The following is a 20,932-nucleotide window of genomic DNA, read 5'->3' as shown; positions in this document are numbered from 1 at the left end:
CATTTCGGCGCGCAATCCCGATCCGTTCATCCCCCTCCCCATCTCCCCCGCACAGGCGTAACAATGCAGCCATCATGGCATTGTATTACACCTTCGGCTTCTCAATCCACAATATCGACAAGCGTGCAAGCACCTGCGCAGCTCAGTTAGCCAGCGGCAGGTGAAATTGGCCCCGCCCAATGGCATGCCCATCATATTCCCATGATATTCCCAGTTACCCTGCCTCCTGCCCTCCTGCCTTTCGATTCGATTCGATTCGATTCGATTCGATTCGACCCCGTTTGACCATTGCCGTCGAATAGTGCCACCTCTTGCTCGGTCTCATACTCCATGCAACAATCCACGTCCCCGCCATCTCGTGCAGCTCAAGCCGGCAACCCTGATCCTGGTCATCATCACGACAGCGACAACAACGCTGCCGCAAGCAGGCTCGCGTTACTGGAACGAGAAGAGCGTCACTTGCAAAGGCAACTGACCGACCTGCGAGTCGAAAAGGACGTGCTGGCAAAAATCTTGGTTCAAATTAGGTCGGCCAAGCAAGCAAACTGAAAAAAAAAACCCTCGGACTCAAAGGCTAAAGTCATCGGTCGCGGTCGGCGTCCAATTGCCCAGCGCACGCCTAGTGGCCTGCTTGACCGCCACGCGGGCCGGGTCCATGGTTTTCAATTCAATGTACCTGGTGACGACCTGGTCATGGGGGTTTTCCACCGCCATTATTGCCAAGGCAGCTGCTCGTGCTAACGCCTGCCGGCACACGACGCTCGCTGCCGCTGCCGTGCCGGCCCGGCCACCCATGCGCCGGCCTTTCACGATTGCTTCCGCGCCGTGCTGCCCGCCGGCCACGTACACGAGCGACACCATGCTCGGCTTGGACACCAGCTCTTGTCGCGTGCGGTCATGCGCAAACATGCGGCCCGCGACTGCAGAGTACGTGGTCACGGTGATGGGCACGAACCCGTACTCGGCTGGCCGTGCAAGCGCCGTCGTGCAATCAAACGGCCTGACGCGGCCGAACGCGCGGCCGAACGATGACAGGTCGTGCTTTTGACTGGGCACGATTAGCTCGGTCAGGTACATGTTTTGGGCGGACATGATTGTGCTCGTGGCGGTTAATAATAATGACGTGCGTTGCCTGGCTGCCAGCTTGTCTGAACACGACTTGCTCATCGTCCTTGGTGCATCTGCTCTGCCTGGGTTTGTTTTTGTAAATGTTGTATGAGTATATAATAAAATAATCCTGTCTTACCTGGTTTCGTGCGCACGACGCCGACGCGGGAGAAATACCCGCGGCCAATCATTGGTCCGGTGCCGTCGTTGTCCATGGCTTGAATGTTGGCTTCATCCCATGCAATCTTGCCGTCACTTAATCGGTCCATGCTGGCATCACCACATGGCACTTCCGTGGCCACCATCACGATGCGCCGCCATCTCGGTCGCAATTCGTACTTGCCCCGGTCCGGATTAAACATGACAATCGGATTGTCACTACTGTTTCTACTATTGCATTGATCGATCATAAACCGGTTAAACGCTCGAATGGCTAAAATCTCGGCATGACAATCATGCAGGACCTGACCGGCCGCATGTGGCAAGTTCTCGTCCGCAGTGGCCTTCACTCCAGTACTTTTAATCAGGTCAATTATTTTTTTTTTTTTTTTTGTTTTTGAAAAAAAATAAAATTACATACGCTATGCTTGCGCAAACTCGATCATTTTCGTCGTGGTTGTAACCGTCGCCGCCGACAAGCACGATGCCGGCAAGATTGGTCCATTCCGGCGTGCCATCTGGCCTGGTGCGAGGCTTGCATTTATCTGGCAATGCGTTATACGTGGTAAACACTAATTTGGCAATCTCATCTTGGTCGTTCATCATCAATTCATGACGTTTTTGAATGTTTTTTTTTTTTTTTTTTGGTCGCTGCGCTGCGCTTATCCCGCGAAAGGCCCATCGCCTCCTGAATTATTACTACATGTACCCTCGTAATCATTCATGTGCGAAAAAAAAACACCCACGCCACGCAAGTTACATTAAAGCCATGCCGGTCGACACGTATTGCAACTGTCACAAGCCGTTATCTGAAATCGACGATGACGACGAATGGATGATTGCATGTGATTTTTGTGATCGGTGGTATCACGGCACGTGCGTGAGCATCAGCCAGCAAGACGACGGCGAGTTGATTGAGCAATATTGCTGCCCGGATTGCTTCGGGCAAGGAAACGGCCGCACGTCATGGAAGCGCAAGTGCAAGCTGCCGGGCTGCCGTCAGCCGGCATTGTTTGACGCTCGCGTGCCGGGCAAGAAGTCCAAGTATTGCTGCGACGAACATGGCGTGGCCTGGTTCAAATTGAACCTGACCACCGCATCGTCGTCATTATTATCTTCAACATCTTCAAATGGCACGGTACGAATAAACCAGGCAATTTCGGAACCGGACCTGGCGGCGCTAGTGTTTGCCGCGTCGAACGTGACCGAGTTTAAAGATCTGGGCAACCAATTACCTGCAGCCACGTTAGGCTCACGTGCCAGGGACGATATTGTCGACCAACGGCAACAAGCCACCAGGTTATCACAGATTGATTGCGAAGTGGCAAGATTGCAAGCCCACATGACTCACGTGCAAAAAAGGGCCAGCTACGTGTACTTTGCCCGCGTGCGGTCGCAACATGCGCAACGCAAGCACGCGTGCATGTTTGATCGCAAGTTAATCCTTGACGACGAGGACGAATGGCCGGCATGGAGTGATTCGTTGGCTGGCAACAGGTTATGCCTGGCAGTGCAGCAATACCGCGTGCTGATCGATCGCCGCCGTAAGGACGAATTGGCAGCGTGGGAAAGCGGCAGGGATGAAGGTCGGCATGATGACGCAAACGATGCCGACCTGGGCCAAGCCGAGGATGATCAACACCAGGTGAGGCCAGGGAGGAAAAAAAAGAAACGCAAGGTCAAGTTTGTATCACAAGTGATTGAGGACTATACCGAAGTCCTCCGCCTTGCCGACACCATCACCATCACCACATCTGATCCCGGCCAGGAACAACCACCCAATCACGACAATGATAAAAACGACAACGACAACAACAATAACAACAACAACAACGACGACGACGACGATATATGCTACCTGGATAAGCGCAAATGTCAACGACATTCCGGATGGCAACATGTTCGTCAGGAAGAAGTCGACCTGGATTTAAAAATTTGCCAAGATCAGATCAACAAATTGGTTCGTGAACGACAGGTCGTGCAACATGGTCAATTGGTTAGCAAATTCAAGGATTCGTTTCTTGGTGCCGGTCGATGCGTGACTTATGACGTGCCTGGTCAACAACAACAACAATCGTCATAAGGATGGCACAGGTTTGAAAAGTAACTGCACAAAAACTTTGGTTCAACAAAGAAGAATATTTTTAAATTTCTTTTTTTTTTTTTTTTTTTTTTTTGGGCTACTGGTGGTTGATATTAGTTGGATTATGCAACCTTTTTTTTTTTAATTTGGCTCAGAAGGAGTCCTCTGGATCCACGGTTTAATGTATATTATTTGTATATTTCTTGAAGGGCAAGACATGCTCAACATGTCATGAGTTGGATCAAACATGATTATGAACAATATATGTTTTTATCTTTGCCAACTTGGCGCTCGTCATACGGTTCGTGATAAATCACAGTTTGTCATTGCAATGTTTCAACTAAGCGGAGGCCAAACACTGAACGACATGTGCAAGCTCAAAAAAATTTCTCAAGTGCTTCCACGTCCAGCACGGCTAAAACTAGCGAATAATGATATTTTTTTAAAAAAAAAAAAAAAAAAATCTTGAGATGTACCATTAATAAGTGGAATAAACCATAAAACCAAACAACAATAACCATATCATGAGATACCAGCATCGATTTCGTGAAGTATGATTCTCAAGGTATAGTTATTGCTGATTGGTCTTATGGTTTATATAATTATTAATGATATCTCAAACTAACTAAAAAGGTCACGGTAATCATTAATTACCAACTCGGTGATCAAATTTTTTTTCCCCTTTACATCCATCATTAGAGGCCAGTGACTTGTTTGATCACCCACCCAAAAGAAAAAAAAAAAAATAATTGCCCTTGATGATAAAATCAATCGTACTCTTCTGCTTGACAAAAGCCAAGTTAATGAACTTGATGTCGAATACTTTGACGTTTTGCATCACGGTGGGCCGTATATACTACGCCATGCGCAATTACTAATATATTGGTAATCACGCATACTTATATGTGCAAACCTTTTTTTTAAAGCAGTTAACGAACTCACGTCCGGCCCCGCATTATGTAATTTTGCCAACTCAATTTTTTTGCAACTCATCAATCACTGTGCTCAACGATTTCGCATTTCCATAAACAATAGACATCTTCAACAATGCTAACGTTTTGTCCGACATGTTCAAATATATTAGTGGTAGGTACTCCCCCTCTCCCAAAAAAAAAAAAAAGAAATGGAAAAAGAAGATTTAGTTTTTGCCATTTTTCACGCAGCAACAAAAAATAATAATCCCTTTGGCGGGGATGAGTTAATTTATTTTTTTTTAAATTTTTTGGGTAGATTTCAAGATCAAATAATGGCAATAATCGGTTTGAATGTAAAACATGCCCATACGAATTTCCCATTCAAGGTCGCATGCAAATTTATGAACGAAAATCAATGAAACGCAAGCAATTAGACGACGTGCTCGGTGGTGAAGGAGCTTGGGATAATGCTGATCAAACTACAGGTAAAAAAAAAAACAGGTTTTGGTTTGTCCATGTTTGATGTTAACGTTTATATTTTCAATTACAGCTCAATGTCCAAATGATTGTGGCAATAACAAGGCATATTATTTCCAATTACAAATTCGATCTGCTGACGAGCCAATGACGACTTTTTATCGAGTAAGTATTTTTAAAAAAAAAATTGGTTTGCCGATTTAACAAGACTAATTATTGGTTTTTTTTTTCTTTTTTCTTTACAATAAAGTGTACTAGTTGCTTTCATCAATGGAGAGAGAATTAGTGTTGAATATTTTAATTCGACGGGGCTTATTTTGCCAAAAAAAGACGGTTTTTTTTTTTTGATTTTTTTGCATTCACGTTTGGAGTTTTGTTTTTCAAGTAGTAATATGATGTACATTTTTGTTGACGCATGCATCCGTCGTAAAAAAACACAATCCCACACCATATTCTGACCGGTTGATCTGAATGCGAAAAAAAGGCTGCTTATACCTTTGAGCCATGGTTAATGAGGTTGAGATGTACATGCATGAATGTAAAATGGGAAACGACCGTTTGATTAAATGTTGAACATATAACCATATACGATAACTATATAATAATTAAATTACAAATATATAACAAAATGGCAACAATAAAATTAAAAAAACGAATATATCCTAAATCATCAATACTTTTTGCTTTTTTGCTTGGCTTGTAAATATATAACAATATATATATAACAATATATATATATATATATATATATATTTATGTACGCTTTGATTTTAAAATTTTTTATAACCGTCAATTACTTTTTTTGTTTTCATTTTTGTGTTGAGTGAAGGGGTTGTGTTGATAAAATACATCTAATAACCAAACGCAGCCAGCTTCTCGTCAACCTCACCAGCAACCGCCTTCTTGGCAGCAACAACCTTGGCAGCTTCGGCCTTCTTCTTGGCGTAGTAAGCAGCAGACTTGACCTTTCGTCGTTCTTCAAGGCGGGACACAACATCCTGGTATTTCCAGCCAACTTCGTGACTCAACCGGCCAACGGTAGTGTACTTTCTGCCAGGCTTCAATCTAAGCACACGCAGAGCCTGCGGGACAACAACGCGCTTCTTCTTGTCGTAAGGTGGCGGCACACCTTCGAACACTTTCAAGCGTTCAAGCGCGGCCTTGCCACGGGCGGTCTTGTGGGCAATCATGCCACGCACGGTCTTGTAAAAAATGCGGGAAGGCGCACGGAAATGGAATGGGCCGTGGGTCTTGTTGTATCTGGTACCCTTGCGGAGGTAAGCATGGTATTTGACTATGGCAGGTTGGTTAGTTTTTAAAAAATTAATTCGACATTGAAAAAATATAAAGTTACATACGCTTAGCACGGAAGAATTCGCCAGAAATGTTCAAGTCCTCAGTTCTGACAACGACAATACGTTGGCCGTTAAGAAGCTGCTTGGCAACAATTGAAGCAAGACGACCGAGAAGGTGTCCCTTTCCTAAACATTTGGTATTAGCCAGCGGAACCTGCAAAAAAAAAAAAGAAAATGCATCATGGAGAACGATTGTATGCAACATTGATCCTCCGTTTTGTCCATTATCATGTTTTGGTTCAAGCACCCAGGATATCGTAGTTGGTGAACCCAGTCCATGATTACGAATGAATCACAACATACCGTCAATGACAACGACCTTTTCGAAGGAGCTCATTATTATTTATATTTTTTAAAAAAAAAGAAAGATCTGATATGGCTTTCTCTTTGTGTCGACCAGGTTTGGTTGGTTGGTTGGTTGTCGGATCGAGGCTGGCACGTCTGAAAGTCAGCGGTTCGATTACGTTGCGATTGCTTTGCGTTTGTCGCAATCAACTCCGTCGTCGTTGTCGAGCTCGCGCTTCCAGCGGCCTCAGGCCCCGACCACACGCAAGTCGCTCTTCCGTGACTGCTATTTGCGTAGCCCTAGATTGCAGTTAGGGCTTGAATGTCTGCTTACATAATAAGGGCAATCAACGCCAGCCTTGGATTTCACAACCACATCACGTACAGTACCGTGCCACCAAGGATGGCGCATTATTCAGATTTGTTCCCGCCGGCTCAAATGTCGTCGTTATCTGGTCACGCTAGCGATGATGCCAAATCAGTCCTGGCAATGCATGCATTGGCGGCTTACCTTGTGACTCACCGGTTGCAAGTCGGCATCTGGGTCGACACGACCGGCGGGTTTAAGCCTGAATTGTTTAAGGATATTATTAAATTTTACGTGCGTCAGAGCAATAATAATAATAATAATAATAATAATGATGATGATGAACAAGTGGCGGTCAATCAAGTGAGTGACCGGGTGAGTTATTTTAGAGTGTTTGATGAGATTGGATTACTCGAAACTGTACGTGACGTGCAGGAAATTTACTCTGAATCGTCTTCCCCACAACCGCATTCGTCCTCATCCATACATGAACCTAGTGCCGGATTCATTGTACTGGACTCCGTGGGTGCGGTATTCTCCAAAGCCATGAGCAATGATCAGTCGCTTGGTAAGTTCACCAACGTGGCGTTATTTTTTTTTATTTTATTTTTTTTTCCTCTTTCTGTTGCCAAGTTTTAATCATATGGTGATCCATTATGAAAATCAAAAGGACACTCACAAATGGCTGGATTCGAATTATCGTTAAGCCACGTGGTTCGAAAACACAATATCCGTTGCCTCGTATGTATTTTTATTTTTTTTTTGGTCCTGTCTGATTGAATACCCTGAAACTGTGTAAACTAACAACCGGATTTTGTATTTAAAAAAAAAAAAATCAATATAAATCAATATTAAAGCAAATTACAATATTAGTGAATGCTAGTTTGACCGATCACATGCGGTCTCGGTTTGATTACTTGACACTCAAGCCAGCGTTGGGTCCAACGTTTGCATATTACATGGATCGCATCATGATCATGTCGCCAACCGTCAAGGTTGAAAATAATATTACCGGCATTGATTATACGATTGAAATTATTGCTGATAGATTCAACGGCCAAGAAGGCAAACGTTTCAATTTTAAAAATTTATGAGCCAACAATTTATTCGCTTGTATATATATATATATTTTTTTTTTTTCAGTTTTCTAAATACAATAACAATTCTGTCCCTGTCAAACTATGGAAACCTTGATTTCTTTATTTTTTTTTTTTTTTTCCTTCTTTCCGGTTCACCACGCCGAGCGTACAGGTTTGGACCGGGTTGGTTTATGAGTCCTACTTGTGACCCGAAAAATGATTGGCGCGTCAGTATCTGCGATTGAAGCTTGGCCATTGTCCGGATCTAATAATAGCTTTGTTAGCACATGATCTAGGTGGATATATATATACATACATTCGTTAAGAATTTGTTCCCGATCCCATGGGCCGACAAGTTCCTGTTTTACATTGTCGTCCAATTTGGTGCAAGATTCAATGAAGTCCACAATAGCCTGCCGATCAATACTGCTACTGTGTTCTGTCACGTCAATCGCATCGTTGCCACCGTCATGATCATCTATTTTCTCAGGATCGTTTGTATTCGAATTTGTCGTGTCGAGCGGGTCTCTCGGTGGATTTTCAATCTCATGCACCCACTCACCAATTTTCCGTCGTGACGCAATCTCACCTGTCACTTGCGCATGCAATTCCGGAATGCGAATCACGTCGGACGCGGCTTCAAAATACAACAGGATGATCGTATCCAACGTGAGCAAGTGGCGAGCGGCCGGTAATAACGGTCTTGCACGGTCCGACCTTATCGTCAGATGATTCTCGAACCCGTTGTTGTGGTGAATCGTGTCTTGTAACTTTAGAATCATGGGTACGCCATGAATAATGCCATACAATCCTAGCTGCTTGACCACGGTTAACAAAAAAATGTTGATCACGAGGTAATCCTCAATCGTATTCTCCCTTCGCAATGCGTAGTCGTACAGTGCAAGATGCAACCGGGCAAGGAATCCGGTATGCGCTGACACGTTCCTGTGTTTCTTCAACTTGGCATCATCCTGTGAGATTTCGAGCCGGAAATACGTCAGCAACGCTTGCACGTATGCCCGCCGGACTTGCTCATCCGCATCAGTCAGGGCCCATTCCGTACCGTACCACGACCTCAGCGGGATCAGGTTCCGCTTCACGCCGCTTTCGACCAGGTTCGCCACTTGAATCACTTCTTTTACCACCCGCATGCCAATCACGATGGCTTCCTTCTGCGTAAAATTTTTCTGACTGGCAGCTTTCTTGATGTACCGATCCAGATTTGCATACGAGTTCACTGAAGAAGGTGGGCCAGAAACAGTCCCGTGCGCACCGCTGCCGCCATGCAAAACATGCGCAACCAGTTTGCCGTTACTACCAGTACCAGCTGTCACCGGTTCTTCTTCATAGTCTGAAGGCCGCATGTGAACTAAAATCTCAGTGACCATGTCGACTATCTGATTGGTGTAGTAAATGTGCGTGGCCATGTCACCAATGGTCATGGTTAACCGGTCCAATAATTTCTGCCGCAACGGATCGACCAGTTCCTTACCATCATCACCACCATTACCTGGCACTTCCGGATTCGAAAGTAATAACAAAATGCGAGAAAACAATAAGTGAACAACGTCTAGCACAGAAAGGCCTGCCAAGTTTACGCTGGATGATAACAAAGATGATACTAATTCGGTAATCACTAATTGATCAGTCAAATTTTCCACCGACAAGTCAGCCAAGATTTCAAGAATGCTTCTTAAAATTATAAACCGCATTTGCACCGGTGTCCATTTGGCCATGAGATCAATTAATGATGTAGCCCATGATTGGTTTTTCGAATTAATCATGATAAACTTGACCACGGCTTTTGAAGAATACCTGATTTGAGAACTTGACTCGTTTGAAGCATCAAATAATTTTTTTAACGCAGAAAGCGCAACCAGGCTTGCCTCATCAGCAGCAGCAGCAGCCGCCGCTGCGTTTTCATCATCATCATCATTATTATTATTATTATTGTTGTTGTTGTTATCTCCAGCGTCTGGCAATATGGTAGTACTGGTACTAGCTCTCGGCGCAATTGTGCCGCTCCCAGCTTGATTAGTCGTGTTTGCCTCTTGCCGGATGAGTTGCGCGTCAATCGCAATTAAATGTTCATCTTTAGATTCGGAATATAATTGTCGCATGATGGTTGGTAAAATAATATTGATCTGGGTCTGCAATTGCCCACTTGACGAACTTAACGCGCCTGATGATGCAATGCTTTTGGCTGATTTCAAACTAACCAGCAATGCACTGTTAATAACCAACAAAAAAACAAAAAAAACAAGATATTAGCTGTTGCAACATATAAACACAGACACCTCAAAGTAATGAAAATGTGGTAATGTAAAAAACATACGCCGATTCGTTGTTTACCGCATGTGCCTTATCAGCTACACCCATGTAAAGTTTCAACAACGTTGTGAATTGACTAACAAATTCTTGATCATCCGCTAGTAGACCACCATCATGATGGTCACAAAATGCCCGAAACTATAACAATTGTTAGCAGTTGTGATTTGTATGAATAACTAAATCAACATACGGTTGCTTCCGAGTATTGCCAAAGACTTAAATCATTGGAATTTAGTACGGCGGATAAAATTGCAACCACATTGTCGGCGTAAAGATTGAGATCACCAGGACACTTCTCAATCAAGGCTTTCGTAATGTCTAGTGTCACTTGAACATTCCTGTCGCCCAATGAACTTTTAATTAGATCTCGGTTCAATACAACCATAAGAGAAAACCAATTTTTCACACGTACCCTGGTCTTCCTCGCCACAAATCATGTTTTACTTTTCGTTCCAAAAACCGGCCAACTTTTTGCAACTTTGTCCTGCGCGTTGACACGTAATACAACAGGTACGACAATTCAGACGCGTTCGGATGCTTCTCCTGGGCCCTGCCACCAGGATAGCATTGCAGAATCAGTCTCTGATGTTTTGGTCTAAATTTATTGCGCATTGAACTAAATGGGAATGTAACAGTCAGGACCAGCCCGCAGGCGTAGTCAACACAGGAGTACGAGATGGGTTCGTTATCGATTGAAGCCACGGTTGCAAAAAAACAAAACGGAAAAGTTGCACGTGCCCAAACAAGAGGAAAAAAAAATGAAAAAATAAAAAAAAATAGCCAGCCTTTGTTTTTTTTTTCCGAAGCCCACCCGGTCGGTCAAATTAAAAAAAAAAAAAAAAAATCAATTGAGGAGGAAAAGAGATTGAAGGAAAAAAAAAAGACCTTTGAAATCGTTGTGACTACGTCGATTCGAGGCGTTTCGGTTTGAACTTTGAACTTGCGAACCGCCGCACGTCCATGCCGCACTGCCATAACAATCGAAGTCCTATTATGTGTACTGCAGAGCAAATAAATAAACCTCGTTTCTTGATATTTTATTTTATTTTATTTTATTGTATGCTGATAAAGCCATGTAGATGTGTAGCAACTAGTTAGTTATCATGTTTTATGTAAGCATCCGTCGGAACTTGGCGACAAAGCTTAAATCTAATTGTCATTACGAAGCAAGGGGCACGTACCTTATTACTTTTTCAAGATGTAATCCGTTCTCATCCTCATATTAATTAATACGATCGACTTGATTTTTTTTTTTACAGGTTGAATTCACATACATAAATTTCTGCCGTTGCTGCTTGTGAAGTTATGACGGCGGTCGTTAGTCAACAGCAGTTCAATCCAAAGTTCTTGCCATCATCGTCGATTTCTTCTGGATTATCACAAGACGCTTCAACTTCAGAGCAAGCTGCTCCCATACAACAACCACAACCACAACCACCACTACAACATCAAAAAAAGCAAATTTCTTTTAAAGAACGTGTTTTGAAAAGACAGATTGATTCTGATGTCAAATTTGCGTTCGAACCGTTTTTAAGAAAGGAGTATCAATTTGGCATTGATCCAAGCAGGCCGATATGTAAAAAATTTAACCAGGGAATTTGTCCGTTGGGTAATGAATGCCCAGATCGTCATGTTCGATTGTCAGCACCGAATCGGGTCGTGTGCAAGCATTGGTTGCGTGGCTTGTGCAAGAAAGGTGATGCGTGTGAGTTTTTGCACGAGTACAATTTGAGAAAAATGCCAGAATGTACTTTTTTCGCTCGGAACGGGTTTTGCACGCAATCACCGGATTGCTTGTATTTGCACATTGACCCTCAAGCTCGCCTGCCTCTTTGTCCGCATTACGAAAAAGGCTTTTGCCGGTTGGGACCATCATGTACAAAGAGGCATGTCAGGCGGGTTCCGTGTGAGCTATACCTGGCCGGATTTTGTCCCAAGGGACCAGACTGTGATAAGGTTCATCCAAAATGGAGTTTTGCTGAGGTACTTCGAATCAGGGCAAAAGGGGAGACCATTAAACGATTTGAAGATCCATACAATAATAAACCATCAACTGCTAATGAGGATGTTATAAAAGTTTTACGTTAAATAATTCGATAGTTAGGTTTAATTATATATTTAAAAAAAAAAAATTTGGGATACGGAGTACTTTGTGGCTTGCTTTTCTTTCTTATTTACTTTGTTTGTATATTAGAAATTAAAATTTGAATTGTCGTTAATGCTTAATAAATTTACGGTTTCACATATTCATAGTAGATGATAAATGGATGACCTAACAACCAAAGTAAAAAAAAACTTGCTCCTGCTCATGCTCCTGCTCATGCTCCTGCTCATGCTCCTGCTCATGCTCATGCTCCTGTTCTTGTCTTGTTCCCATTCCCGTTCCCGTTCCTGCTCGCGCTCCCGCTTGTCCTGCATAAACTTTGTAGTTTAAGACTTCTTCGAAGACGAAAAAAAAGATTTTTTGTGAGAATGAACCTCGGCTTCTTCCGGTTTCGGACTTGCTTTTGATTCCTTTGTGATATATTTTTCTTTATAAATCCTTTAAATAATAAATGTTAAAAATACTTATTCAAAAAAAAAAAAAATAAAAAAAAAAATAAAACTCATTTTTTTAATACATACCAGCTATTTCCAATTGAGGTCACTCCGTTATCTGCTGCGCTTCGGTAAAGCGCGGCAGCTTTAAACATGTCTTTCTTTCGGCCGGGTCCGTTATGGCACCATAATTTCCCAGCCTCGTACATTGCGTCACCGTCTCCAAGCTTGGCTCCAACTTCAAAACAGGCTAATGCCATCATTTCATCTTTGGATGTTCCCCATGCGTTTAAATATGAAATCCCCAATTCGTACATGGTTAAGCCCAATTGAGTCTTACTTTCGCTTGTCAGGTTTAAACCATTCAAAAAATCATCATTTTGGGCAGCACCAGGTATTGAATCAGAAATATGTAATCCCAACCTGCCATTTGATAGCCTTTTCGCTGCCTCACGAAACCAGTGCACTGCTTCAAAAGTATTTATTTTGATGCCCCAACCATGACGCAATGCTAACCCAAAAAAAATCATCCCGCAAACGTTTCCTCCTTCGGCAGCTTTCCGAAGATGATATGAAGATTGGTTTAAATTTCCGTCTTCATGAAGCTTGATTCCAATCGACACATGCTGCTCTGCGGTCATGTCGGTATTAAATAACCAGTCAGTCGGAATAACCGGTGAGTCAGCCGAGTTCAAATGCATGTTGGCCACGGTTAATAGCGATTTTGATATTGACGTAGTAGTTGAGGCCTGCTGCAAGGTAACACTTTTACTTCGGCCATGTGAGGGCTTAAAAAGAGATGAAGTGGGAAATCTAAATTTGGAAGGTGAAACAGGTACGGTAGAAGAAGCACTAACTGACCGGATTCCTGGGTCTGCGGATGGTGACTTGGGGCTGAGACTTGAAACAAAACGGTATTCTGGCTTTGAATGTGTCGCATTCGTCGTCGTCGTCGACGACTGCTGTAGTTTTCTATATGAGTCAATCTTGTTCAGCATGCCACTTTTGCTAGTTATCGCGTTCGATGGTTCAAGAAATGTTTGCAGCGCATTATTTTCATCCTTGACATCTGAGCTCCAGGCAGCTTGGTCATATAATGGACGAGAAAAATTATGAACCGACCGACTGGCTTTATGATTTGATTTATTTGCCGGCGAGGGTAATTCTGGCGCAGAAAATGATGAAAACACGTGATGAATTGTGAATTTCGAGGCCAGACTTGCATCCGATGACGGGCTCGGAAGATTGGTGGTTATGTTCGAGGGGTTGAGTATTCTACTAGTTTCATAGGATGATGACGGAGTAGCTTCAACCTCTCCCGACAACGTATGACTATTTCCGGATGTGACTGATGCATCGTCTGTAGACATGGTGTCTGAACTTGAGGAGTAATCCACCACATTTAATCGACTTAGCATGTCACTCAATTCCCTCGATTGCTGCGAAAAATTCGACGCGTCCGACGGAGTATGCTTTAATGATCCTGACTCACGAAAACGATCCAAACTGATTTCCAGATATGAAGATTCAATCAGGTCCCCGGTTGATCGTGAATGTGCATGTGAACGAGGTCGGGAAAACGTCGGCAGGTTCAAGTTATCGCCGCCGTATAACTGCTGTGACATTAATCGACCTCGTAATGCAAGCGCTTCCAAAGGAGAAAGATCAGTTGACTCATATTGCAATAAAGGCATCTTTTTTCGGATCAATCTCCGAAGTTTGGTTCAGAATTTGGTTCCTGGCTCGCGTTCTTTTTTTTTTTGCTTCCAATGATATAGACCGTTGAATTTGCCGAACAAAAAGAAAATAAAAAAAAGAGAAAAAAAAAAAAGGAGTTACTTCGTAGAGAGTCCTTCAAATAATCTTGAAAAGAATTATTTTTGTTTGTGTATATATGCTCGTAATTTGGCAACCTGTCCTATGTTTAGACGCGTTCGTTGTCCCTTTGTTTTTTTTAGAACAGCCGCGCAATGGCCTCCTTACCCCGTGACGCATTTGGATGGTTGAATTCAAATTGCATAACTGAAAAAAGTCATGTTCTTATTTATGTACAAGTAAGCATATATTCGTTCTACAATGCTTTTGAAATATCGAGACTCGTGACATGTTCATGTGCCACCTCATCGTTCCATTCAAGTTTTTCCTGCGTCGGTCGCGTGACTTCGGTTCCTCCTTGCAAATGCAGTCCTTCCAATTGAGACAAGGCGTTTTCAGCGATTTCCAACGCCGACGATGGCACGCCTGCCATTTTTGCAATATGCAAGCCATGCGATCGCCTGTTAACTCCTCTTCGGAGCGAATGCTTGAAATACAGCCCCGTGTGTTCGTCTCCACCAAGTTCGGTACAGTAGCATGCCGCGTGGTTTAGATTTTCAATCATGTCTGCCAAATCATGGAAATGAGTGGCGAAAAGGGTTAGTGATTTGTTGATATCGTACAGATGTTTTAAGCATCCGTACGCAATGGCCAATCCTTCCAGCGGCGTCGTGCCACGGCCAATTTCGTCCATGATCACAAACGACTTGGACGTCGCATGCTTGAGAATGTTCGCTGTCTCGAGCATCTCAACCATGAACGTAGATTCATCCCGGTATAGATTATCAGCCGATCCGACACGGCTGAAAATCTGGTCAACGATTCCAATCTCGGCAAAGCTTGCTGGAACGTAGGACCCAACTTGGGCAAGGATAATTAGAAGCGCGTTTTGTCGCAAAAAAGTGCTCTTGCCTCCCATGTTTGGTCCGGTTATTAACCACAATCGTTCGCCGGCGCCCAGGTAACAATCGTTGGCAACAAATGTTACGCCCTTGTGTTCCAGACCGTGCTCAACAGTCGTGTGCCGTCCGCTGACCACGTTCAAGGCAGTACCTTCGTGAAGCACTGGCCGAACAAAATCACGCTCTCGTGCTAATGAAGCAAACGAACATGCCACGTCCAACTCGTCCATGACTCGTGCGTTCCTCCGAATCGGTGACATGTGCACTATCACTTTCTGCCGCAAGGTCTGGAACAGCTTTCTCTCTTCAACCCGAATCATCATTTTGTAAGAATCAATCTGGCTCCCCAAAACTGTCCATTGATCATAATGATAAGATCTAGTACTCCGTCGAGCAATGATGCAACGGGCGATATGCGTGTTGTATTCATTTTCTTTTTCAAACTTTGCGATATCTTTACTGCCAACGTGTACATAAAATCCAAGACCTGGTGCCCATCTAAAATCCAGCGAGGCAATTTTTAAATTGGTTTTCAGTGCACTCTCAAGCGCGTCACGTTCTTCAATTGCCGTTTCGACCAGTGAATACAGACGTGACAATGTTCTTGACGCGTTTCGTTTCATGATATCAATAGTTTCTATCGGCGCGCCTTTTCTTGTCTGTGACTTTGGCTTTGCGACTTTCCCGGTCGATGCAACCCCTTCAAGAGCCATAATCTGCTCGGCTTGACTTTGTTCGTCTGCTGTAAGTCTTCTGATGACTTTCTCTTGATCAAAAGTTTTCGCAATCAGTTGCTCCAGCTTGCTCAAATCTTGCAACCGCTGAAGGATAATTTTTAAGCTTGATTGTGCTACCGAAGAAGGATGATTTTCATTTTTTATATAATCTAAAAACATATCTCGAAGCAAAGAAGTTGCCTGTATCGACTGTAATAACGAAATCATGTCTTCTGCGTCACCTCGGCCTAAGATAAGTTTCTGCACAACCCGATGAGCGTCATGATTATTCTTTAACCGAAATACGACATCATCATGCAGTGCTTTGTCATCCAGAAATGTTTGAAGTAAATTTTGTCGCTGAACAATAATTGGAATTGACGTAATTGGAGATGCTAAGTCGGTTAGAAACAAAATTTTAAAAAAAAAATAAACAAATGCATACCTAACCAATCAGAAAGTAATCTTGTTCCTGATTTAGTGACCGTTCGTTTGACAGTGTTTAATAGACTGCCACTAGTAATTTGTTCTCTCAATGTTTTTTTAATTTCCAATGCTCGAAATGAATTCACGTCTATCAGCATGTTTTCGTTAATTGCTCTTCGAACCGGAGCTTGAAGTTTTATGATTGTGCCAGGCAATTTTTCTTGCACGTATAAAAGAAGAGCAGAACAAGCATCGAGCTCGTCGTTACTTAAAAGTGAAATATCACTTTCCTCAAAATCTTCCAATTCAAACATTTCTTTCCACGTCTCAGTAAATTCTTTCCGCCTCTTGGCAATCTTTATTTCGAAATCTTCCGTTTTAACTTGAACTTCAAATGGTTGATTTTCTGATGGATACTGAGCAAACGTGACGAAATATTGTTGCTCTTCAATCAACTTCACAAGAGACTGTGCCTCTGTGTTTTGCAGATCTCTGCTTAAAAGAATTTCACTTGGTGATATTCTGGCTAAATCACTGGTAATTGTCGCACCGCTGCTGGTCTGAGTGTAAAATACGCCAGTAGAAAAGTCTAACCATGCCAATCCAATTTGATACTTCTCTGGTTCAAACCCACTAGCCCCATCGAAAGTTTTTTGAGCACTTGCATTTATAGATCTCACTGAAACAGCCAGTAGATAATTATTTTCAGAGGGATCCAAAAATTTCTCATCAATTAACGTGCCTGGCGTTATGATTCGGCATACTCTTCTGATAAACATATTTGGTAATTTTTTTGATGACTTCCTGACTTCATCATCTAAATAATCTTCTGGGGTTACAAGATTTTTAGTGAGAGCAGCTTCGCGTAACTGTCCAGCTTTTAAACTCGTATTAGGAATTTCTTCACTAATTGCAACATACTTGTGAAGATCCTGTACAAGAATTTTGAGATACCTATCCAAATGCATAAACGGAAATCCTGCCATATATACTGGTCCCTGTGAAGTTTTCTTTTTTGCCAATCGTAAGTTCAAGTGGTGAGCATATTCTTCAGCATGCTCAAAGTATAACTAGAATAATGTCAGTGCCAAATATTTTTTCTAGTTTTCTATTATTATTAAGCATAAACTCACTTCATAAAATGAGCCTACTCGAGTTAACAAAACACAATTGGGCAGTCTTCTCATATTTTGTAGAGCCTCGTGCAGAACTGCGGGGTATGACTTGTCATTATGACCTTCTTCAATGTCTGCCAAAATTTCAAGACTCTCAATATTTTCAATCGATGGATCAATTAATAACCCTTGCTCCAAGATTGGTCCGTCATTGGAATCTATTGTCCGCTTTGGTGCTGTCTTCTTCCTAGTTGTAGTTTTGGGTGTCTTTGTAGCATATGTTTTGTACCATCCTCGCGAAATCCTGATCGGCACCGGCAATTGATTGTTTGCATGAATGCATGTAGCAGATAAATTTGTATCTAGTTGGCGTATCAAGCCATAAAATTTCAATGTAGTGTGCCTTGTATGAGATGCAGAAAAAGTTCTTGCAAAAGTATTCATGACATGCGCCGATAATCTCTGGTCGTAACAAAATATGGGCAAGTTTGATTATTAAATTTTTAAATAGATTTCCAGGTATACCATTCACCCACGCCAACTGCTCGGCAGATTTTGAAGTGGATATTGAAATTAGTTTTTATGTTTGAATAATATTCAAACGCGTGGTCACGCGCGTTTGCGCGTCTTGTTGTGGCTTATAAAATAATTTATAAGCACTCAAAATATTAGTTACGAGTTAAATCTCAGATTTTTTTTGGTAACCTTCATATTTTAGTATTGTATGGTCTATGTACAATTTAGAGATTAAGATATGATACAGAATCATAGTAATCCAAGAGCAGTCTTTGCCTTGTTTAATGCCGGAATTGATGACGCATAGGCTCTTGTTGCACCGTCCAAAAGTATTTGATCAAGATATTCAGGATCAGCCAAAAGTCTTTCGTATTCTAATCGGACAGGATCCATCAGATTAATTACAATTTGTGACACATAATTCTTCAGCTCCTTTGACCCAGACATCTTGCTAAGGTCTTCAGCTAAATCTTCGGGACTAATACCTTTCACGCCTGCAGCTATCGAAATGAGATTAGAAACGCCCGGCCTTTCTTCTTTATCGTAATATATTGCTTTAATACTGTCGGTCGCAGAACCTTCAATTTTTTTCTGAATCTGGTCAGGAGTATCAGAAAGCAAAACGCGGGAGTTTAATGACTTGTCTGATTTTGACATTTTCTTTAACGGGTCCTTAAGGGACATGACCCGAGGAGTACTAGCTATATGAACATTAGCAAGCAAAATTTTAAATAAAAAAAATACTTGTATGGATAACGTACTAAGCTGAACTTGCGGGATTTTAAATATTTTCTGGCCAACCTTTTTGTTAAACTTTCTTGCAATGTCGCGGGTGAGTTCTAAATGCTGAACTTGATCTTCTCCAACTGGAACGTGTGTTGCACTAAACAATTAGCCATAAAATTCAAGCTATGTTCAAATTGGTGTTACATACTTGTGAAGTAAAACGTCTGCCGCTTGTAGAACTGGATAGGAAAAAAGGCCCAGTTGCAAACGTTCCATAACTTGGCTATCACCAGCCGAGGATTCATCCTTCAGATTTAGTTTGCTCTGCTACTAATAAGTATACACGAATTACTTTGAATACTGAGATGACAAATATGCTGACCTTCCATTGAGTCATTCTGTTAAGAGATCCAAAGCTTGAAATGCAAGTTAGCAGCCAGGAAAGTTCGGCATGGCCCGAGACCTAACTGTCCTTAGCATTTGTAACTCAAAAAAGTAAATGTTTTCGTTCAAACCTTGCTCTGTTCATATAATATGCATTTTTTGACGTCTACACCTGATGCAATTATCATGGCAGCGGCTTGACGTCTATGTTCTCGCAAAACGTCTGGCGGCGGCGGAACCGTGAGCGCGTGTAAGTCTGCAATGCAAAAAATGAGTTTTTCATTTGCGGCAGAATTTTTTGACAAATCTGCCCAAGAACGAAGAGCTCCGAGGAAATTACCGAGATGAGCTATGCCGGTGGGTTGAATTCCACTGAAGATTACTTTCGGCAGGATTGATCCGGCAGTGGTTGCAATGTCTGTGGTAGAATAATATTTGCATTTGCGCAAATGTTGCTGTTCAATGGCATTTAAAGAACCTCTGCATATTTTGTTTAAATTCCTTCCTATTAAAGAAACCATGATACTCCTCCCATAGATACAAGCTTGAACGGAAGTTGAATGATCTATATAATATAAGCCATTATGTTTCAGGGGGTTTGGATTTAAACTCATTTGTATACCCTAGCCTGCAAACGTTTGTGGCACTGGGCGACAATTTTTCGCGTTACAAAGAACTTCCGAAACGAAGATCTTGCGATATCGCTAGAGGGTCAAGGATATTAAATTTTGCATGCAACATCAAGCCTCTAGGATGAGTTTCAGAATTTGCGGTGCTCGACCAATTCAATTGGCTGGACAAAGTTTGCACCGTGGTATACAAATTCGGCATACTTCAGTTTTTTCACAAGTTTCAGACAAAGTTGGCGTTCACAATCTTACAAAGAATTCGCAAACTGGACAAAAAGTCGTGTTATCGTCTACCGCAGATCATCCAGCTCTTGGACGACCAATCCCATTAAATGTTGAGCTCAATCACTATGCACCATTGAAAGTTAGCATTCGCCATGACATTCGCGTGGCCGAACTTTTCCTGCACTCCTACATAAAAGAAGATCTAGAATTTTTTGCAGATTTTGCGCTAAGAGCAGCTTTTTACTTAGACATTCCAGCCAAGGGAGCCATTCCTCTTAAGAGGAAAGTGCAGAGATGGACCATGCCGAAGTCACCGTTCGTGCATACCAAAGTTAAAGACACGTACGAGCGTATTACATACAAGAGAAAAATCGTTATTTATGACACAAACCTTGAAACAATCGAGCTCTGGTTGTCGGTTTTACGGAAATATGAGTTTGCGGGTGTAGGATTAAAAGCTAACTTGTTTTCGAACGAGTCAATAGACTTGGAGTTGGACTAAGGGATTATCGAATGTATTTCTGGGAAGCAATCAATGTACATATAACCAATTTTGATTAGGTGAATCGTAAATGCATAGAAATGGATGATAATTTTTCATTTTTAGCTTTTTTCTATATAGCTTTGAACACGGACCAATACCCTGATTCTGGTGGTCTCATATCGTGGCTAGTTTCTAATTGGATTTTCAGCTTAATCCAATAACAAAGTTGGAATTTAAACTACAGTCCATTGTTCACGCTACTAAAGATCAGTTGACCGCTTCGCAATTATATATTGCGCTGACTGGTTGCTGGGGCAACCACACAAGAATTGAGCCTCGAAGCCGACAACAATTGCGTC

At 42.3% G+C, this 20,932-nt stretch overlaps 11 protein-coding genes across 11 annotated transcripts; 5 read left to right on the top strand and 6 right to left on the bottom strand.

Annotated features, from left to right (window-relative positions):
• Window positions 1-68: 68 nt before the first annotated feature.
• On the bottom strand, window positions 69-1,869 carry V1514DRAFT_362947 (adenosine deaminase/editase; the record flags this gene model as incomplete). The annotated part of the gene is made up of 3 exons (XM_066929755.1): window positions 69-1,190; window positions 1,247-1,623; window positions 1,688-1,869. The coding sequence occupies 3 exons, from the start codon at window positions 1,867-1,869 to the stop codon at window positions 568-570; spliced, it is 1,182 nt and encodes a 393-aa protein (XP_066783769.1). The 3' UTR covers window positions 69-567.
• Window positions 1,870-2,035: 166 nt separating this feature from the next.
• Window positions 2,036-3,349, top strand: V1514DRAFT_279857 (uncharacterized protein; the record flags this gene model as incomplete). The annotated part of the gene is made up of 3 exons (XM_066925026.1): window positions 2,036-2,852; window positions 2,922-2,953; window positions 3,035-3,349. 3 exons carry the CDS (start codon window positions 2,036-2,038, stop codon window positions 3,347-3,349), a joined length of 1,164 nt encoding a protein of 387 aa, XP_066783768.1.
• A 950-nt stretch (window positions 3,350-4,299) lies between these two features.
• On the top strand, window positions 4,300-5,152 carry V1514DRAFT_330041 (uncharacterized protein). The gene is made up of 4 exons (XM_066927434.1): window positions 4,300-4,435; window positions 4,580-4,748; window positions 4,814-4,905; window positions 4,991-5,152. The coding sequence occupies exons 1-4, from the start codon at window positions 4,397-4,399 to the stop codon at window positions 5,024-5,026; spliced, it is 336 nt and encodes a 111-aa protein (XP_066783767.1). The 5' UTR covers window positions 4,300-4,396; the 3' UTR covers window positions 5,027-5,152.
• A 107-nt stretch (window positions 5,153-5,259) lies between these two features.
• Window positions 5,260-6,650, bottom strand: V1514DRAFT_293106 (60S ribosomal protein uL13). The gene is made up of 3 exons (XM_066925362.1): window positions 6,399-6,650; window positions 6,099-6,221; window positions 5,260-6,034 (listed from the first exon to the last, which is right to left on the bottom strand). Exons 1-3 carry the CDS (start codon window positions 6,430-6,432, stop codon window positions 5,592-5,594), a joined length of 600 nt encoding a protein of 199 aa, XP_066783766.1. The 5' UTR covers window positions 6,433-6,650; the 3' UTR covers window positions 5,260-5,591.
• A 126-nt stretch (window positions 6,651-6,776) lies between these two features.
• On the top strand, window positions 6,777-8,107 carry V1514DRAFT_330036 (uncharacterized protein). The gene is made up of 3 exons (XM_066927433.1): window positions 6,777-7,255; window positions 7,358-7,428; window positions 7,545-8,107. The coding sequence occupies exons 1-3, from the start codon at window positions 6,784-6,786 to the stop codon at window positions 7,779-7,781; spliced, it is 780 nt and encodes a 259-aa protein (XP_066783765.1). The 5' UTR covers window positions 6,777-6,783; the 3' UTR covers window positions 7,782-8,107.
• V1514DRAFT_356489 (uncharacterized protein) lies at window positions 7,681-11,181 on the bottom strand. Its single transcript, XM_066929644.1, has 4 exons — window positions 10,510-11,181; window positions 10,288-10,435; window positions 10,102-10,235; window positions 7,681-9,995 (listed from the first exon to the last, which is right to left on the bottom strand). The coding sequence occupies exons 1-4, from the start codon at window positions 10,707-10,709 to the stop codon at window positions 7,919-7,921; spliced, it is 2,559 nt and encodes an 852-aa protein (XP_066783764.1). The 5' UTR covers window positions 10,710-11,181; the 3' UTR covers window positions 7,681-7,918.
• A 149-nt stretch (window positions 11,182-11,330) lies between these two features.
• Window positions 11,331-12,453, top strand: V1514DRAFT_330030 (uncharacterized protein). The gene has a single exon (XM_066927432.1). It carries the CDS (start codon window positions 11,403-11,405, stop codon window positions 12,183-12,185), a length of 783 nt encoding a protein of 260 aa, XP_066783763.1. The 5' UTR covers window positions 11,331-11,402; the 3' UTR covers window positions 12,186-12,453.
• On the bottom strand, window positions 12,357-14,517 carry V1514DRAFT_48204 (uncharacterized protein). Its single transcript, XM_066930032.1, has 2 exons — window positions 12,723-14,517; window positions 12,357-12,639 (listed from the first exon to the last, which is right to left on the bottom strand). The coding sequence occupies exons 1-2, from the start codon at window positions 14,327-14,329 to the stop codon at window positions 12,528-12,530; spliced, it is 1,719 nt and encodes a 572-aa protein (XP_066783762.1). The 5' UTR covers window positions 14,330-14,517; the 3' UTR covers window positions 12,357-12,527.
• A 189-nt stretch (window positions 14,518-14,706) lies between these two features.
• Window positions 14,707-18,053, bottom strand: V1514DRAFT_319690 (muts domain V-domain-containing protein; the record flags this gene model as incomplete). The annotated part of the gene is made up of 3 exons (XM_066925958.1): window positions 14,707-16,463; window positions 16,514-17,564; window positions 17,628-18,053. The coding sequence occupies 3 exons, from the start codon at window positions 18,051-18,053 to the stop codon at window positions 14,707-14,709; spliced, it is 3,234 nt and encodes a 1,077-aa protein (XP_066783761.1).
• A 321-nt stretch (window positions 18,054-18,374) lies between these two features.
• Window positions 18,375-19,756, bottom strand: V1514DRAFT_279851 (uncharacterized protein; the record flags this gene model as incomplete). The annotated part of the gene is made up of 5 exons (XM_066925025.1): window positions 18,375-18,822; window positions 18,883-19,008; window positions 19,060-19,175; window positions 19,234-19,314; window positions 19,367-19,756. 5 exons carry the CDS (start codon window positions 19,754-19,756, stop codon window positions 18,375-18,377), a joined length of 1,161 nt encoding a protein of 386 aa, XP_066783760.1.
• Window positions 19,757-19,891: 135 nt separating this feature from the next.
• On the top strand, window positions 19,892-20,695 carry V1514DRAFT_330022 (mitochondrial 37S ribosomal protein uS10m). The gene has a single exon (XM_066927431.1). It carries the CDS (start codon window positions 19,968-19,970, stop codon window positions 20,589-20,591), a length of 624 nt encoding a protein of 207 aa, XP_066783759.1. The 5' UTR covers window positions 19,892-19,967; the 3' UTR covers window positions 20,592-20,695.
• The last annotated feature ends 237 nt before the right edge of the window (window positions 20,696-20,932 follow it).

Source organism: Lipomyces japonicus (assembly GCF_038497905.1).
Source record: "Lipomyces japonicus strain CBS 7319 unplaced genomic scaffold V1514scaffold_16, whole genome shotgun sequence".
Lineage (NCBI taxonomy): Eukaryota > Fungi > Ascomycota > Lipomycetes > Lipomycetales > Lipomycetaceae > Lipomyces > Lipomyces japonicus.
The sequence above is the reverse complement of the archived record's forward strand: the minus strand, read 5'-3'. Positions and strand labels throughout refer to the sequence as shown.

Bases quoted from the DNA above. Each gene is read 5' to 3' on its own strand.
- V1514DRAFT_330041 (XM_066927434.1), top strand. From the start codon at position 4,397: ATGCTAACGTTTTGTCCGACATGTTCAAATATATTAGTG. The intron at 4,749-4,813 runs GTAAAAAAAAAA...TTTCAATTACAG, and splicing joins TAATGCTGATCAAACTACAG to CTCAATGTCCAAATGATTGT. The intron at 4,906-4,990 runs GTAAGTATTTTT...TTTACAATAAAG, and splicing joins CAATGACGACTTTTTATCGA to TGTACTAGTTGCTTTCATCA.
- V1514DRAFT_293106 (XM_066925362.1), bottom strand. From the start codon at position 6,432: ATGAGCTCCTTCGAAAAGGTCGTTGTCATTGACG. The intron at 6,222-6,398 runs GTATGTTGTGAT...CCAAATGTTTAG, and splicing joins AAAGGTCGTTGTCATTGACG to GAAAGGGACACCTTCTCGGT. The intron at 6,035-6,098 runs GTATGTAACTTT...AACCTGCCATAG, and splicing joins CGAATTCTTCCGTGCTAAGC to TCAAATACCATGCTTACCTC.
- V1514DRAFT_356489 (XM_066929644.1), bottom strand. From the start codon at position 10,709: ATGCGCAATAAATTTAGACCAAAACATCAGAGACTGATTCTGCAATGC. The intron at 10,236-10,287 runs GTATGTTGATTT...CAATTGTTATAG, and splicing joins GGCAATACTCGGAAGCAACC to TTTCGGGCATTTTGTGACCA. The intron at 9,996-10,101 runs GTATGTTTTTTA...GGTTATTAACAG, and splicing joins GCGGTAAACAACGAATCGGC to TGCATTGCTGGTTAGTTTGA.
- V1514DRAFT_330030 (XM_066927432.1), top strand. From the start codon at position 11,403: ATGACGGCGGTCGTTAGTCAACAGCAGTTCAATCCAAAGTTCTTGCCA.
- V1514DRAFT_330022 (XM_066927431.1), top strand. From the start codon at position 19,968: ATGCAACATCAAGCCTCTAGGATGAGTTTCAGAATTTGCGGTGCTCGA.
- V1514DRAFT_330036 (XM_066927433.1), top strand. From the start codon at position 6,784: ATGGCGCATTATTCAGATTTGTTCCCGCCGGCTCAAATGTCGTCGTTA. The intron at 7,256-7,357 runs GTAAGTTCACCA...GAAAATCAAAAG, and splicing joins GAGCAATGATCAGTCGCTTG to GACACTCACAAATGGCTGGA. The intron at 7,429-7,544 runs GTATGTATTTTT...TCAATATTAAAG, and splicing joins AACACAATATCCGTTGCCTC to CAAATTACAATATTAGTGAA.
- V1514DRAFT_48204 (XM_066930032.1), bottom strand. From the start codon at position 14,329: ATGCCTTTATTGCAATATGAGTCAACTGATCTTTCTCCTTTGGAAGCG. The intron at 12,640-12,722 runs GTATGTATTAAA...TATTATTTAAAG, and splicing joins ACCTCAATTGGAAATAGCTG to GATTTATAAAGAAAAATATA.